The sequence below is a fragment of the Equus quagga genome, chromosome 21, assembly GCF_021613505.1.
Source record: "Equus quagga isolate Etosha38 chromosome 21, UCLA_HA_Equagga_1.0, whole genome shotgun sequence".
In the NCBI taxonomy this organism is placed as follows: Eukaryota; Metazoa; Chordata; class Mammalia; order Perissodactyla; family Equidae; genus Equus; species Equus quagga.
Window position 1 is genome coordinate 799,533 of NC_060287.1, and position 16,632 is coordinate 816,164.

General features: G+C 34.5%; 1 protein-coding gene across 3 annotated transcripts in view; it reads right to left on the minus strand.

The window, feature by feature from the left end:
* EPHA3 (EPH receptor A3) overlaps positions 1–16,632 on the minus strand; it is a 365,687-nt gene that overhangs the window by 41,381 nt on the left and 307,674 nt on the right. For all 3 annotated transcript variants that reach the window (XM_046647947.1, XM_046647948.1, XM_046647946.1), the window contains exons 12-13: positions 8,110–8,171; positions 6,262–6,471 (exon numbers count right to left, since the gene is read on the minus strand). In XM_046647947.1, coding sequence (XP_046503903.1) covers positions 6,262–6,471; positions 8,110–8,171 — 272 coding nt within the window. The remainder of the gene's footprint in view (positions 1–6,261; positions 6,472–8,109; positions 8,172–16,632) is intronic.

A 16,632-nucleotide genomic window follows, 5' to 3' on the forward strand; every position in this document is an offset into this window, starting at 1 on the left:
GCAAAGGCTCATGTTTTCTACTATGTATGCTCTTAGAACAGAGTTATCCTGAACAGGAGACTCTAACCACTTAGCTTTTTTTCTTTCTTTCTTTTGTATTTGGTGAGGAAGGTTGGCCCTGAGCTAACAGCTGTGCCAATCTTCCTCTTTTTGCTTGAGGAAGATTGTCACTGAACTAACATCTGTGCCAGTTTTCTTCTATTTTGTATATGAGACGCTGCCACAGCATGGCTTTACAAGTGGTGTGTAGGTCCACACCCAGGATCCGAACTCATGAACCCTAAGCCCCTAAAGCAGAGTGCATGAACTAAATCACTATGCCACCAGGTCTGTCCCAACGACTTAGCTTTTAACCACTTGCTTTAGCCACTTTTTTTTTAATCTTGAAAATGAAATTAGATAAGACAAAGTTGTACTAGACTATTTCTGTCACCAACTTGGCAGAGTGACAGAGCTAAAAACCAAATAAGTTATTATTTAAAATAGGATTTCTTTCTCCTATTACTTGACACATAATGCCTATGATAACTTTTCAGTTGGTTTTATCTTCTAAAAATTAAATAGATGTTAATTGGCCATAGAGCAATGTAACAAAAGGCAGAACCTTCTCATGCAATGTAAACGTGCAATGGGTAAGCACTCGGCATGCATCTTCAGAACAGAAATATGACGAAGAAATTTAACAGTGAAGAATAGAACCAGGAACAGATCATTTGGTTTTCTCAAATTTCCCAAATCAGTTTCTGTGGTAATTATGCTCCTAAAATGAATTTGGGGGCTTGAGAATTAGATTGGTTTTATATGACACAAATATAAATTAGATAAAAATCTCTATTTTCTCTAGCTTGATCCTGTATAAAACAGCAAATCAAGCATTATCATGTTGGAATTTTGTATCCCATCTATTTCAATATATGAATGTAAGAATGTTCATATGCACAGATGCACGATTAAAATGCTAATCTGTTTAAAAGGAAATTTCATAAGAGGAAGGATTGAAAAGTTATTCACTGGTAAATAGTTCTCACCAATAATACCATGGTTCTGTTAGAGTGAAATAAAGTAAATTAGCAGTTCAGTGCACACAAAAAAAGAAGCAAGTCATAACTATACTTTGAAATTCACATGATGGGAAACCAAAGAGAGGGAATTCGTTGCTTTTCTCAACAACAAAAGTTTTCTGACGGTTAAATTTGCAGAGCTCAACGCTCCACTCACACCCATCCCCAGTGAAATCCGGGCCTTTGCGGTGACCCGCAGCCTTTGTATGCAGCTACAGTTATGCTTTCAAGGCTTTTCTTCAAACAGGTGCTATCACATCATACCACATCACAAGTCAGATTTTGTATCATTCAATAACTACTAAAATATTTATTTAGTTTTAAGGGTGGTTTTCCTGATACAGTATCTATAACAGTGATTCTCAAAGTGTCAACCAAGCATTTCTGAGTGTCCCCAAGAGCATTTCAGTGAGTCCACAAGATTGAACTATTTTCATCATAATACTATAAGACGACACCTTTCTCACTGTCCACACCCCACGGGTGTAGAGTGGGGTTCTACAAAGGTTACAGCATGCATCATGGCACTGTAATGGAAAGCGTCAATGTTTGGAATTTTGCATAATTCAGTAGTGAGTAACAGGGAGAAATAACCAGAAGTGAATATGGAAGAAAAATCTGGTTTCCTACTCAATATCCTTATGATAAAAGAAAACACAAAAAAGTGTATATTGTCAACTTAGCCTACCCTTTCTTTTCAGGCATCTATCGAGGACGTAGAAAGGAAAGCTGGAGACGTACTTGAGACACTATCAAAAGCAGCACGGGTCACGTCTGACAAATTGTTGTGAGTTTTAAGACCAAGTATTTTCTCAACTGCTTACATGCTCCCTCCAGTTTAAGACGTTTTATGTACAGAATCAGCCGATATGATTTCTGTTCTAGTGTGCTACCCACTGCTTGGTCTTAGTGCAACTACCCCCTCCCTGCCGGCAGCTGCTTCCTGAGGAGCAACCCGGGAAGGTCTGATGCCAGGAGGTACTGGATGCTAACTTCTGAATCGGACTGATGACTGACCCTGGGTGACACACGTCCAGAGTGGCTAAAGAAACATGAGTGGCTTTTTAAAGCACATTAACCAGAATGTGTTTACCCAAAAGAGGGCCTTGACACACTATTTTAAATGGTAAACTTGTTTTTCTGAAATAACTATAATCATAGCATGCTAAATCAAATAAATAAGATCTATGTCTAAGCTGGATAATACTATTTTTGGCTATAAAAACAGACTTTACTGTACAATAATATACTGCTTTTCTTTTCTTTTCTTTTTTTTGAGGAAGTTTCACCCTGAGCTAACATCTGTTGCCAATCCTCCTCTTTCGCTGAGGAAGACTGGCCCTGACCTCACATCCGTGCCCATCTTCCTCTACTTTATACATGGGATGCCTACCACAGCATGGCTTGCCAAGCAGTGCCATGTCCACACCCGGGATCCGAACCAGCGAACCTCAGGCCACCAAAGCAGAACTTGCGCACTTAATGGCTGTGCCACTGGGCCAGCCCCTATGCTGCTTTTCTTACTAACTATAAGCTTATCGACACCAGAGATTTTATGTTAAACAGTCTGCAGTGATGGTATCATTCACAATGTAGTTTTAAAGATAATTTCAAAAGAGGAAGTCCTGAAACATTTTGTGCAATAGCAGTGTTCCTGCAATGAGGGCATGTTCCCAAAAACACAACTCAGTATGGCCACACTCACTCAGTGGTTTCAGTGTGTTCAAAAAACGAAACAGCAGCCCTATTACTTTACAACCGTACCTTGTATTTTAGGATAAATTATAAAATTATTGTACCAAAGAAGGCTTATTGTGGGAGATTAAATCAAAGATTTCTAAATTATTCTAGACATGCAGATGCAAATTATGGCTTCTCAGAAGGAAGCAAGGATCCCCACAGACATTTTAAGGAGTTCCCATGAAATACAAGGATGGCCGTGAAGAACGCAAAACAGCTATTTATTGGTAGGGAACGAGACCACTTGGTTGGTGTGGTTTTAAAGAATCTTCTGAGACTGAAATACAAATGCAAAGAGCTGGTTGCACTTTTAGTTCACAAATGCTGGAGAGAAATTCTGATACAGCAAAACCATTCTACTAAGGTTCAAGAAGTGATCTTCAGGATCACTTGGTCCTGACAAGGTAACAATCAGTATATAAGAAGCTCTGAAAGTCAACCCAGTATATTCTCCAGAGAGTGGGCAATCTGGATTTGGATGAAGTTTTCAAGTTCCTACAAGAGAAATTGTTCCTTCAGGTATCCTAGAAATCAAGACTAGTATTGAGACCAAGGATGATCTTGTTTAACAATGAGATATGGCATGGAGATTAGAACCTGACTGAATTACCAGAAAGTTAATATTTCAAATAAAGTCCTTTTAATCACATACCTTTTACTAAAACTGGATATATTTCTTACATAAAGTGACTGCTGTAATAAGGACAATGTCAGACTGAATGATACTTTTCATGGAGTGTGTTAAAAACCATACAGTAGGGGCTGGCCCCATGGCTGAGTGGTTAAGTTTGCACGCTCCGCTGCAGGCGGCCCAATGTTTCGTTGGTTGGAATCCTGGGTGTGGACATGTCACTGCTCATCAAACCATACTTAGGAAGCGTCCCACATGCCACAACTAGAAGGACCCACAACGAACAATATACAACTATGTACTGGGGGGCTTTGGGGAGAAAAAGGAAAAAAATAACACCTTTAAAAAAATTTAAAAAAACAAAAACAAACCATACAGTAGCAGTTCATGAAGTTTATCTTTAGTAAGCAGAGTAGCAGTGAGGAGAATAAAAAACATTCCTCAAAACAATAAAAATATCATCTGTTGCGTATAATGTGTCCTGGGGTGGTAAATTATGCTTAAAAGTGATGCTTGGCTGCAGAATGCTGGCTGACTAATTTTTCTGGAGATCAGAGAAGGATCACTAAAAAGCACTATCGAGATATCTACCCACGATTTGCAATTTCATCAAGTTTTCAGAGCTGAGTAGTCATAGTCACTGTTATAAATTTAATTCAGCTAGCTGCTGGATATAAAATTTTCTTTTTTTTCTCTTGCTCTTAACCTAATGAACTTTGTTCCTGAGAACAACATTTTATGCAGGATACCTTTTTAAAAAATACTTGCATTCAAGAACAAAGTGAGAGTCTAATTGAAAATGGGAAATACAGGCAAGGGTGTGATATATGCAGCCAGCAGGAGAGCTCTGGCTCCTCAGTCAGGGCCTCTAGGACCAGCCCAGGACACAGGCTTCTGATGCTTCATTGTGTTTTCATTTGTAGATGAAACTTGGTCTGGCGCTTTGGGCTCTTTCTCAGAGAGTGATACAGATGCCAGGTGACAATCTTAGTGGTTGTTAGTGGAGCTATTGAGATTAGTGATTTCTGAAAAGCATGAGTTGTTTTTTCAATGAGTAATAAGCTTTAAAATTAAAACAAGCAAAATACAGCAGAATTGACTGTTTTTTAAAATTGCCTGTTCTTTGGCTGGTGAGAGAATGAGGAACAGGCTCCTTTATCTGTTGCCACTAAGAGCGAAAATCGATAACAAACTATATGGAAAACAATAGGGCAATTCGTATGCCCAAATCCTCACATACTGGCACACATTTTGACTCAGGAATTTTGATTCTAGAAAGTTTTCCTGAGGACATAATTATGAACAGACATAAACTACATAACAAGGTTGATATCAAAGTAATGTTAATAGTATCAAAACATTGGAATTCTGCCCAATTAATACTGCATTGGTGAAATAAATTAGACACATAAAATAGAGTACTATACATTATTTAATGATGTAATAAAAAGAATATTTAATCATCTGGACAATTCCATATTTTATATTTTAAGTTAAAAAAGTAGATTGCAAAACACTGAATTTATATATAAAGAAAATACTGGATTTATTGATAAGCGGAAATAATTTTATATATCAGTTCATATTGTATGATCCATTTTTATAACTATATGCATAGTTAGGAATTATTTATGTATGAAAATACATAGAAAAACATTTTGAAAGGATAAAATTAAAACATTAAAACTGGTTATCTTTGAGTAGTATCATTAGCAGTTTTTAAAAAAAACATTTTTCTGCCATGAAAAAATTTTTCCAAAGAAATGATATTTCAAAGAAATCTGCCAGTAAATATATGAAGAAACAATCAAATGCATTTTGAATCAAAGAGATGCAAATTAAAAGTTATATACAATTTCTCACAAATGATAAGTAAGTAAACATTAAAAATAATGATAATACCTACTTTTATCAGGAGTGCAGTGAAGTGTCCTTTTAAAATAGGCACCGACTCCTTGACACAGAAAATCCACTTTTAGGAGTATACCGTAGGGAAATCATCAGACTCATACAATTAGGAAATGTAGAGGAATCATTTTATACATTTGTATAAAATATTGAAAAACTAGATATAATAACAATTTGTCCAATAATTAAAGTTTGGGTTAAAAAAATGGTACAACCAGAAAATAAAATACATCAAACTGCTAAAAATGAAAACCTAAACATCATTTATTGACAGTAAAATATATTCAAGAGGTATATTGCTAAGGAGAAAAACAGGCTATCCAGTCATATTATGAATAATCCTATTTTAATTTTAGATTCAGGCATATGTGTGTATATATAGGAATGCAGAAAAAATCTGGAAGAATTGACTGACAAAGTTACAAATATTTTATGTGGGTGGCACAATTATGGATGACTTTTCTCCTTTTTATTGCTTCGTTTTGAAATTCTTATAATTTGAACATGTGGTACTTAACGTAAACGTAAATTTTAAAATGCTTTAAAATTATGTGTAGCTTCATGGGGGTACTGAGAATTTACCCAATTTGCTTACTATAAGTGGCTCAACCACGATGAAAAGATAGGTAAACACAAAAACACCAAGACTTCAGGCATGTGAGAACCTAGCTGCCTTTTCAGGAGTAGAAGCATTAAATCAATATACGGAATTTCAGAATTAAAATCATTGCCCGCCTTGTGAACAATGACCATCTATTTTCCAGTGACAAGTAATAGTATTGGAACGTTAAAGGATAAGTTTCATTTTGGGGGAAGATATAATTGATAAAGTATTTTGGGACATGATTTCTATTTGTTTGCAAGTCAGCATAATACAAAATGGAAAACAAAGATAAAAGGAAAAAACATCAAGTTACTCACTCTTGTTGTGTAGGCAGCTTCTGGGTCATCCTCCAGAACACGTGAAAGTCCAAAATCAGAAACCTTACACACCAAATTACTGTTGATCAAGATGTTCCGAGCAGCGAGGTCCCGGTGAACATAGCCCATGTCTGAGAGGTACTTCATGCCAGACGCTATCCCTCGGAGCATCCCCACTAGCTGGATGACGGTAAACTGGGCATCGTGTTTCTGAGAAGTATTTCAAAGGTACAATTATTCCTAAAGATAGAGCTTCCTTAAAATCTCACATATTGAATTGCAAAAACCCTGACTACATTCATTTTATTTCTAAGCACTCCAGCCTAACAAGATATGTGAATAAATGGAAACAAGGGTAAAACAAAAGAGCACAGTAGCTGCATTACCAGATACTTTGTCATAGGATGTACCCTAATATTCTTTGACTTCTGGTTCAAAACTAGGACTTCACAGGTCTTTGTGTGACACACACACACTCCTCCCTGGAAACTTTAAGGTCAAGAAAAACAAAATGAAGTGGATCCTGTTGCTATTTTAGGTTTTTATTTATTTGGATTGAATGTTCATTTTTCCTTCTTGCTTTCCCGATATTTTATTAATTGCTTCAAATAAGGTAGATAATAAATTTTTAATTATCATCATAAATAATTAGTTCAAGATTAGTCAAAAATATTTACTAAATATTTGCTTTTCTATCTAAACCTGAGTTATAGGATATAAAATAGAAAGTGATAGGAGACACAGCCAAAGACTCCTGGATTTAGAAAAGCTTCTGATCTATTTGAATCAAAGTAGAAACATATCGTTTATACGATAGATAGAGAGATACATGCATACATACATATATGTATGCCTACATAGATAAACATAAAATTCCATGTCTAGTTATATCTACACAAACAATAATATTTTAAAAGAATACTTATTTATAATGGTTTTAATTACCTGATTTAGAAAACACTTTTGAAATATGTTTGTGAAAATAATTGCTAATAAAAATTTTATTTGGCTCATGAACATTAAAATAGAGAATATAATTTTTCATGCATAGAAAATTTAGAATTTTTCTCCATGATTACGACTAGCACTTATGCGATACCTGTACCTTACCTCTTGCTCTCTCTATTAAACGGTGCTGAAGCACCTGGAGGACATGTGCAATGTCTCTTCTATTACCTGCACTGAGTGACTGGTGATTGGCAGTGTCTTGTACTCCATTCAATTTTTGTATGTCTTTGAACATAAGATTTGTTGAAATAATTACAAAATAAATCTTCTAAATTTAAGCAATTAAAAAATATATATATCCCACCAAAATCATCTCTCTGAATCGAGAGTACTTTTGCATTATAGCACATGCTTATTTTCTGAGTGGACAGTCCTGTGTGATAGACAGACGGTCTTCTATCTTACAGCAGACCAACGTTGCTTTAAATAAAGAAAAGGGAGTATTTCTGTTTTACATCAATGTTATTTACACCTTTAGGATTTTTTAAAATTTTTATTTTGACTGACATGAATCTTGGCAGTACAAAAAGACTGAAGAAGATTGCACAAAAGTGTTTTAAAAATATAAACTATTAGCATTTCGATGCTGCAAGATAAAGGTGCAGTTTTACAGTTTTCCTCTTGCTACTTAGCTCCAGCAAATTTCAGTTTTACTTTAAATTTTGATTATCTAATTGCTTGGCACAATATTAGAGGTGGTCTCGAACATTTTCAGTAATTGATTCCATATTTACGTATATTTGTGCACAGATAGAGCAATAGGTAGACAGATACATACATACATACATACATACCTAAAGATAGAGATATATGAATGTGTATATAAAATATTCTACTTACACGTAAGAAACCGTCCAAGGAACCATTCTCCATGTATTCTGTGACAATCATAACTGGTTTACCTACATACATGGTAAATAATAAATTAAATAAATAATCATCAGTAGGGTTCAAAAAATATGCAATGGGCATATATATAGTCACACGTTGCTGAATGATGGGAATACATGTTGAGAAATATATTGTTAGTGAAATTCATCATTGTGCGAACATGGTAGAGTGTCCTGAAAGGACACAGAATTTTCCCCGAAACTTAACTCTTTAACGTGAGGATTATCTTAGGCTGATTATTTGTAAGAAAAAAAAGACTTAGAAAAATTTTCTTATCTTCCCCTTTACTGCCTAAAAGAATTCAGATTTAAAAAACCTGCCTTAGGAAGTGAGCTGTCACCTTCCCATAACATGAAGTGGTTGGCAGACAGGGAGGAACCTAGAAAAGCCTGTTGCTGGGCTCCCTTCTGTGTCTTCTGTTTCTGTGGCCAAACACTTGTTTTCCAAATGTTTGCTCCTTTTCACCTACCTGTGAATTGCCTTCCTTCCCTTTGTAGTCCCTGACTCTCTCTATCCCCAAAATCTTCTTTTGTTTTTAGCTGAAGATGGTATTTAAGGTGAGAGCTTTGGCCATTTCGGTGAGTTAGTTTTCCTGGGTTTCTCCCAGGTATACATGTTATTAAACTTTTGTTTGTTTTCCTCCTAATATTCTGTCTTATGTGAATTTAATTACAAGACCAATCAGAGGAACGTAGAAGGGTAGAGGGAAATTTCTTCCTCGTCTAGAGTACTTACACAAACCTAAATGGTATAGCCTACTACACATCAAGGCTATATGGTATTCATCTTATGGGACCACTGTCATCTACGCATCCATGGCTGATGGAAATGTCTTTATGCTGCACATGACTGCAGTACACTTTGATACACCTGATGAATTAAAAAATGTGAAAGCTTTCCTTGTCCTCCAAATTTTGCAGTTTCAATGAAAAAAACTCTAAATTTCAGTAGAAAATAAAACTAAAAAGAAAAAAATTGAAGAAGATTGGTTCTCAGAGCCAGGACCCATAATCTATGATATCTAAATAGGCTTATTTGGCACGGTTTCATATGAACACAAAACATGGCCTTTTCTTCCAATTTCACCTTCACTGATCTACAAAATCAAGTATTTCTGCCTTCAAGCCCAAGACAGGGTCATGAATCCCACAATCATTTATTCATTCTACAGGCATTTACAAAGCTATGTGCTAGGTTTTCTTTTTTGTGCAGGCTGGTCAAGAGCAAGTGAATACCTACCTTTGTGGACCCTACGTGTGAATTACAAAACAAGACTAGCGGATATAACCTTTTGTATTTACATTCAACGAACACATGAAAAATGATAAAATCCAAGATAACTATGTTTATAAGGAAAACAAAATGTAAATTGCTATTGGCACTAACTTGTAAAAACCATTTGGGAATTATGTTGCCTTAAATACCATTAAACCTTTTAACAAACATTTTATTGTATTTATATAGCACTTATTATGTGCAAGATGCTGGTTTAATTATTTTATATATACTAAGATTAATTACTATAATTTACATTTTACACATGAGAAAACTGAGATATGCAGAGGTTACTTAACTTGTTGAACATCACATAGAAAATACATTATAAAGACAAAATTTGCAACCTGAATACACTATGCTGTTACTTTGGGAAATTTATACTGAGGGAAACATTTAAAATAAGAAAAAGCATTAGACACAAAGGTGCTAATTATACGAACATAGATCTGCCAATAGAATGAATGTTAAACCACAGGTAATGGTTGAGGCATTTGTTGGGTGTCGATTCTATGGATTATTCTGAATTAAAATGATGACTCGAAGACTTTAGCACTTCAGACACTTGTTACAGTGTAATGTTATGTGAACGAAGCTGAAAATGCAACTCTTTTTACATTATGACATCAACCAGGAAAATAAGAAATGCAAAACAGACATTTATAAAGGAAAAGGAAATATGGAAAGTGGACATTTTTGATATACAGGAAACACTGGTAAATTTTTGCACAATTAGAACTATGTAACATTGCATTAGAACTTGGCTTATATTACAACACTTCAACCTCACATCCTCCTCATGCTTTGGTAATATGCATTATTCTCATTTTATGGCTTCCTCAACTGAAAGCATTGTGGATTTAAGACACTTTCTGAAGTTACTCTATTAGCTAGTACTCTAGCAGACCCCGAACTTGCTAACCCTGGTTTCGAAGCCTACACATATTACCACATTGTAATTCTCTTCCTTTATTGTTGCTATAATATTATTTTAATTATAAATCCATCATGTTACAAAAATAAGGAAGATCACCCCTCCTCTAACTCTAGGAGGTCTGAGTTAAGTGCTGATTGAACAAATAATAGACTTTAACAAACATCCATGTACACCTAATTAAAGAGTGCACTTTTAATTCTTCCTTATATGTGCCTTCTCTATCTTGCAGGTTAGTTTGCCATTCTGAAGCTAGAAAATAGCTTTGTCTTCTTGCTTTTTCCTTTCATAGGTGAAAACTCAATTCATACTAGTTGTGAATTATGGCTTAGTACCATTAAGCTTATACTTAATACATTTAGTACTTGACTATATTCCAAATTGTATGTCTAATTTATTGAGGTGAGAAAAATTGTTTAAATTCTACAAATTTCTCAGATAATTTTCATATACATAACAATCAACTGATATATCAATCTGTTTTCCATGAAGACATGGATTTAGTAATATACTTTTGGTTAATATCACGTATATCTATTTAATCTGGTAATGTCTGAGAAGTCAATTTAGCCAAAACTTCGAGCCTCCAGAACTTGCTTCTTCAAAATACAAAGTAAGCTTTATTTGACAATATTCAGGAAGAAAGGAAAGATTCTACCTGTTCTTGGAAGCTTCTGTCTCTCCTGAACTAGTACATTAAATACCTAAAGACTTGTTCCAGAGACCTGACCTGAAATTAATGAATGAATGAATGAAATCCTGCGTGTGCATGTTCTCCATAAATCACTGTGAATTTTTATGTTCCTTCCCTAATACAATTCTAGGAAGAACAATATGCTGTCACCATCCAGTGTACCTCTTGACTGCACTCAGGTTATTCTGCTAGTACAGGCAGCGCTCAACTACAGTGGCCAGTTCCTGGGTTGGTGTGTTACCATGACACTTTTCCTTCTGGCTCTCAGCCATAGGACCATTTCATTTCTTGTGAGCATGTCTAGTAGAATGTTTGGTGATGGAAATAAAAGCAGCTGAAAAATCAAACCAGTCAATTAAGCCAAAGCCCCATGACCATTCAGAAATCAGATTAGGGTGCATTTCATTCTATAATTTAGGTATTTGTAAACACATAAGTTAAGGTGGACAAGTCTGAAAATGTGCTTTGCATTAAGTTCAAAGATTCAGCAAATCCAAATGTACAAAGAGTAAACAGAATCACAAATATTCTACCTTGGAATGCGGTATCTTCATTCAGTTTCCCATGTGATTTTGATTATGATAAATAGGGTTAAAGGAAAAGAGACTGTCTGCAATCATGGTGAGAACTAGTTCTAACATGAATAAATATAGCTGGAAATATTTATAAAATGCCAGCTCATCTGCGCACAATGCAATGTATTTCTATCCAAGTCTGCCTAGTCTTTCATGTGTATTTTGATGTAGAAATGACATTATCAGCTTTTTCAAGACAGAACCTATATCATCAGTCACTGCCCTCAGAGATCCTAAAATGCCTCTGAGCGTACAGATTAAACCCAGTGAAAGTATTGTTGGATACCTAGCTGAACTAAAACTCCATCAAAAATGAGCAAAACAAAATTCACAGTGGAATTTTGCTATCGTTCTTAAATTGATTTGTGAGTACAGACCAAATCCTGATCTTTCATAATTATAAGGTTAAAGGAAGCAAATCAGTCTGTTATAATCAGTTCACTCCCCAACTATTCCCAGTGGCTCAGAGATATTACTAATCCTTGAACCACTGTTTGATGACAGAAGAAATGATTCTAAATATCTAAGAATTCCAGGTTCAGCACTAGCTATTTCATGATAACCTTCTTCATTACATCTTCTATATCAAGAAGAGTAGGATAATGTGATAAATACATATGCCAGACATAGAAATATTTTATTGCAATTAGCAAATAATTTTTGGCCTTAAGTTGAAATATTTTCACTCAAACATAAAATGTATTTATCAATGATTAAAATATTACAAATTATTGAAATTTATTTCATTTCCAAAGGAAACTCTATTAACTCCTATTAACAGTAATTGTGTTTCACATACTCTGTGTCTTATTTTCAAAAGACTTAAACACACTCTAATACATAGGTGTGATTTATAAAATCAAAGTATTTAACCTTATCTATCATCCAGCACTCATTATTAGCGTCATGTAATTAGTATCAGGGTAGAAGCAAAAAAACATAAACAGGAGAAGGAAAATTGAAGAAAATTGACAAAACATGTTTCATTGTTGCCACAAAAGATGATTTTAATCACTTTTGTTTAGAAAGAAAATGTCTTGGTTATAGATTTTCATGTACTATATGTAACTGAGTAATAGAAATATAGCAATTAACTGATTTAGGGCATTTTTCTGAGGATTTCCCATTAAATCATATAAAAATACAGGACAATCTTTTCCAAATTACATTTTAATCAAGACAGTATTCATGTTAAGAATGACCCTTATTGCATCCACTGGTCTATGAATTAATTTGGGCACGGGCCAACTCTGTTTTCTCTGTAGCTCTAAACTCAGCACCTAGCAGAGTGCTGGTTCCAATTGGGTAGATCACGGCTATTACTTGAGGCTGGCTAAGTGTAATCTCCCTTCAAACTCAGGATAAGGGACACTTTCTCAGAGCTTCCTCAGCCAACCACACTCTGTCAATCTTAACACATCGAGCACTGTACACACAGCTGACTTTAAAATTTTTAAGTATACTTATGCTTAATTTCAAACAAAATTTAATACCTTTAAAGACAGGAACAATACTTCTACTTTCCCTTATTCCAGTCAGAGCTGATTTGTACAATAAGTGCAATAACAATGAATGAACACAATAATCTGAATGTACTCAGTCTGATTTTTACAAGGACAGTTTAGTTTTTTGCCTTTTCAAACTTTCTACTTTTTATTTATTTTCTTGTCTAATTGCAATAATCAAGACCTTTGGCACAATAATGAATTGAAGAGATGAGAGCAGTCTTCTTGTTTCTACTTTAAAAGAAATGCTTTCAACATTTCCCTGTTGCGTATGATGTTTATTAGTTTATTTGTTTTTGTTTTGGGAGTGTTTACATACATTTATCAGGCATACATATTTTCTATGTATGATATGCTAAGAAAAAATTTTAAATTAAGATGTTTGCTTACTTTCTGCATCTACTGAGACTGACTTTTGCTTTTTTATCTATTTATGTGAATTTCTTGAAGGATTAAATATTAAACCAACTTCGCATTCTTGCAATAAAGTAAACTGGGGCATGATATAGTATCTCTTTTATTAAAAATAAGAACTATGGCTTCAAAATCATTCCAGTGTTATTGAATTCTTGTTTGTGTGTTACACTGAACTGTTATTTTCCTTTTGATAATATTCTTGTGTGATTTGATATCAAGATTTCACTAGCTTCGTGAGTTATGGGTGTTTCTTGTTCTCACTTTCTGCAAGCACTTGTGCAAGACCAGAATTACTCAGACAGTTATTAAACAAGTAGATCATTATATTTCTTCTTACTTTAGGAGAGTTACTATATATTTAAACTAGCACTCCTTAAAAGACAATCTTTGGGCACATGCAAGTCATCCTCTAACAGATTTTATAAGTTGAATTTAATATTTCAAAAATATTAGAAGCCCATCTTATCTAAATAACCGGGGAAAATACACAATAACATATTCTTTTGCAATTCAAATGTGGCCGAATCAACCAAGAGACATAAGTGGACAATGATGAAGAAAAAGGAAAGTTCTTTAAATGTGTAAAAATAGTATTCTCTGCCTTATTATTCTCTCCAATACATTGAGCAGAGATTTTCCTAATTTTGTTGATATGGGTACTTAGATAGACATATTCTGAGCTCATTCATCAAATTACAGTCATTAATGCATGATAACTTCATGTCATCCATTTCCAAAATTTATTAATTTTAACAAACTGTTTCTGTAAATTATTAATAAGACATAGTATATATATACACATATATATATATGCAGTCATGCATCACTTTACAATTGGGATATATTCTGAGAAATGCGTCATTAGGTGATTTCACTGTTGTGTGAACATCATAGTGTGTACTTACAGAAAGCTAGATGCTATAGCCTGCTACACACCTAGGCTATATGATAGTAATCTTATGGGACTACTGTCATACATGTGGTCAGTTTTTGACCGAAATGTCCTTATGCAGGGCGTGACTGTGTATTGTCTGTTAAGACTATGACATGGAATGTAGTACCCTCGAGGCAAGCGCAGAAGAAAACCTTTAGAGAAGAGGAAACAGAAAATAGCAAGAATTTGGCATTGTTGCTAAAGAAGGCCGTCTTCTTCTGGTAACATTTCCTTATAATCTGTGCAGGTGACAGGAAGGTGCAAACAAATGAATAAGCTTTTGGTGTAAAGTGAACACTGACATCAATAGAGAAATATTTTAATTATGAGAAACTTTTTTAATGTTCTCCCCAAGACATCCCTCAACAATGCAAGGTTACAGTTAAGTTGCTTTATTTTTTTTTTAATTTTCAGAAAATATTCCCTCCCTAAAGAACAACAAAACAACGCATCAATCTCATCCATTGCAATTCCTTCTATTTCACTAGGTGAAAAGGTCTTCTTGGAGTCTGAACATCATTTGACTAATGATGTGATGGCAGAAATATCAAACATTTGCTAAAATCAAGTTCCATTTTTTGAACTTCAACTAAAATTGATAACACATGTTAGTACCAAGTTCTGAGCTGTGATTGTGCCCCTAGCTTTCTGCTATTTTGAAGATCAGAGACTCTCTCACTTTCTTTTGTTTAAGATCATCAGGCTCAAAATGTACCATTAAAATTGTTTATGGCTCAATTCAAATAAATGAAAATATAATGATTAAATAAAGAGCTTTCTCTAAATGACTTGAAATTGGTACATTATAATTGGCCTAGCATTTCAAAGCATGTAATTAATAGCAATAATAAAAGGAATTACATTTGAGAAAAAAAGGAAATTGTTTTCAAGAATTTTCTTCTATATTCCCAATATTAATTGGCAAAATCTTCTCGAACTCAACCAGTGCTTTAGCTCTCGAACTAAAGCAGTGCTTTAGATTTTCCTAGTTCTATTTCACTTAACAATGTATTCCTCTGGAATTGTATTGATCTTTGAAGTGTCTGGAAACAGTAAAGTAGAGCTGTTCGTGCCATGTTACAAGTGGGGAAAGTGAGTCTCTGTGAGCGGGCGGACTGCCTGAGGCCTCACAGTGAGTAGAGCTCAGTCACAACTTGAGACCGACCCTCCGACTGCTCATCTAGATACTAGTCACTTGCTTTTCTTCTTTGAACATAACTTTTTCTTCATAAACCTATAAGCCCTGCATCATTGTAGTTGTGTGTGTTTCTGAACTTTGAATGCAGATTGCTTTAGCAGTCATATCATCTCAGGAAACAAAGAAAACAGGAGTGGATTAAATACCTCTGGTGCAAAATTGCCTTATTTGTATCTAAATGGAACATGTTAACTTTATTCTAAGGCATTTCTATTTCCTCTCAGATGTTACAAGGTGCCAGACTTAGAGCTTTCAAATATGCCACTAAAGCAGTTCGCTCTCCCATTCTAGGTCTGCTGCTCCACTGTGTGCACTATGCGGGGCGCCTGCGGTTTATGGAGTCAGAGTTGGCAGACATGCTTATTTGACCAGAGAGATATATCAAATTTAGAACTTTCACCCTAAGAATAAGCTAGTTGTAATCCATATTAGAATGCTACAGAGTTAGACTTGAATAAGACTTTTAATGCATAATACCTCCAATTTTTAAAGGTCAATTTTTTTTCTTAACTTTTTTTCCTGCATTTTGGTCTTGGGAATTGTTTTATGTATTTCTTTACTAGGTGATTATAATTCATTTTGAGAATTTCATTTTTATATCTAAAGAAAATCTGTTCCAATAATTATGGTTCGATATTGCTTATCATTCAGAAAATGAATCTATAGGAAACAGCAAACTCTAAAAAGTTATTTCAATAATTCATAACACTGGAAACAAAAAAATCAACTCATGCTTGATAAAATATGAGAGTCTATAAGTCAATCAGCTTAAATTTAAACTAATATTGAGTTTGATAGTCACTTGTATCTCATTTTTTCTTAGCTGTAAGTCTTGGAGAAGGGCAGGGGTAATTCTGCCCATGCTGCAATGGAACCGATTTCTCTATCACTCCCTGAGTGTGAGAAGCAGTTACACAGCTGGACTTCTTTTAAACACGTG